At 49.4% G+C, this 1,731-nt stretch overlaps 1 protein-coding gene across 1 annotated transcript; it reads right to left on the reverse strand.

Moving 5' to 3' along the window:
• Nucleotides 1–415: 415 nt before the first annotated feature.
• Nucleotides 416–1,729, reverse strand: TM35_000441010 (TATE DNA Transposon; the record flags this gene model as incomplete). Its single annotated transcript, XM_029030110.1, has 1 exon — nt 416–1,729. A coding segment is annotated over one exon (1,314 nt), but the record flags the coding sequence as incomplete, so codon positions are not given.
• Between the last annotated feature and the right edge of the window lie 2 nt (nt 1,730–1,731).

A 1,731-nucleotide genomic window follows, 5' to 3' on the forward strand; every position in this document is an offset into this window, starting at 1 on the left:
TCCCCTTCCATTTCGGCGTAATATGGTGCACTTAAACGAATACCGTTGATATACACAATAGCCTTACCGTCTTTTAATGTCAATATCACTGAATACGCCTTGTTCACTTCCCATTTGCCTGTTGGACCACTTGATTCGTCCCTGTTTATTGTGCTCCACGTATTGTCTTTATTGAACGACAAACCAAAAAGAATTCTTTTTTTGGATTTATTCATTTTTACACCCAACAAAGGACTGTTTTCCTTCTTTGGTACCTCATGGATAGTCACAGTCGCCGCAAGAGTAAAGGCGTAGTTTGTAAAGTAATACTGCTTCGCCAGTCCATCTGTGTTCACAGGCCACTTTGCCCCTGCACCAATTCCCTTTAACGTTAGTCCGTTGGGATTCTTCTCTGGGACGCCACTTACAGAAGCACTCACGCCGAGGTATTCATCATTCCATTTCCCTTCATCGATATTTCCAGACAGATAGCCCACCAACCCAATAGTGGGAACAGGATACTTACACTGACGAGATGAAATACCACTGTTATCAGCGCAGCAACGACTCTCAGAGAGAGTCTNTGTGCTCTCAGATTGCCGTCCGTCTTGTTCGAGCGTTTCTGCTGGGCCCGTGGACGATCGTCGTTGAATTGAAGGGAAAAATAAGGCAGTTGCAAAGCGTCAAAGACGGTGGACAGGTCGAACTCGGTCAAATTATCCAAATGATTCTTGGTGCGAAAATTGGTGATCGACTGGGGCCGCAGCTCCTTGTCATCTCCCTTGCCAACCGAGATAAGCGCGAGACCGGCCAGAATGTAGGTAACCTTGCGACGCCGATGCACCTCCCAGTCGAGTTGCGTGCGAAGCAGCACGCGACGTGCCTGGCACACAATCAGTCGCCGCTTGGGTTCAGCGGGAAACTTGGTTTCCGCTCTTACCGCATCCACAACTTCCAGTCCTGTCACATCTTCCTCTTCTCGTTCTTGCAATGGCCCTTCAACCTCACTCTGGGGTTGGGACCACTCCATGGGTTCCATCGCCTCCTCGTTTCCAGTGGTCGCTCGCACCGCGTTGACAACAGCTTCGTCATCATTCACATTCGTCGTTCGTCGACTTCGTTGCTGTGATGGCTGTGAGGCACCTGTCCCTCCGTAAAGCCACTCTCTCTCATCGCGATGTCGCGATAGGTTTTTCTTCTGTTGATGTGTTGGGTGCTGCTGATGCTGCTGTTGTCGCCATTCCATTATAGTGGCGTTTAACAGGTTTTGGCGTTCCATGTCAGTTCGTAGTTCTAGAAAACGTTTCAGTCTCGATAGGAAAAACGCACGTGTCGGCGGTTCCTCGCAGTGGCGTAGCACAGTGTCGAACAAATGTCGGACCATCTTGGTCAAACCGGGCGTGATGCGGACATTCACATTGACCGCAAACGCAAAAAAACGTATGGACATAAAAATGCCACAATCCTCGCTAGACCGCACTTGTCGTGGGGTCGGGACAAACTCTACCGTGATGCTGTCATCATACGGTCTGAGAGCACGTCGTATATCGCGCTCCACTGGCGGTGACGGTGCCGAGTCGTAAACACGTAGCACGTACGTTTTACGTTGTTGTTGTTGTTTTTCGCCTATATTGTTCAATGATGCGGCTTGGGAGGATAATGAAAATACCCCCGCGATCCAATGAGATCGTGTGAAGAGCGGGATGTATATAAGTCCACTAGTGTTGTGGCTGTAGTGCTTGTCACTCACAG

The sequence above is a fragment of the Trypanosoma theileri genome, assembly GCF_002087225.1.
Source record: "Trypanosoma theileri isolate Edinburgh chromosome Unknown TM35_Tth_44_V1, whole genome shotgun sequence".
In the NCBI taxonomy this organism is placed as follows: domain Eukaryota; phylum Euglenozoa; class Kinetoplastea; order Trypanosomatida; family Trypanosomatidae; genus Trypanosoma; species Trypanosoma theileri.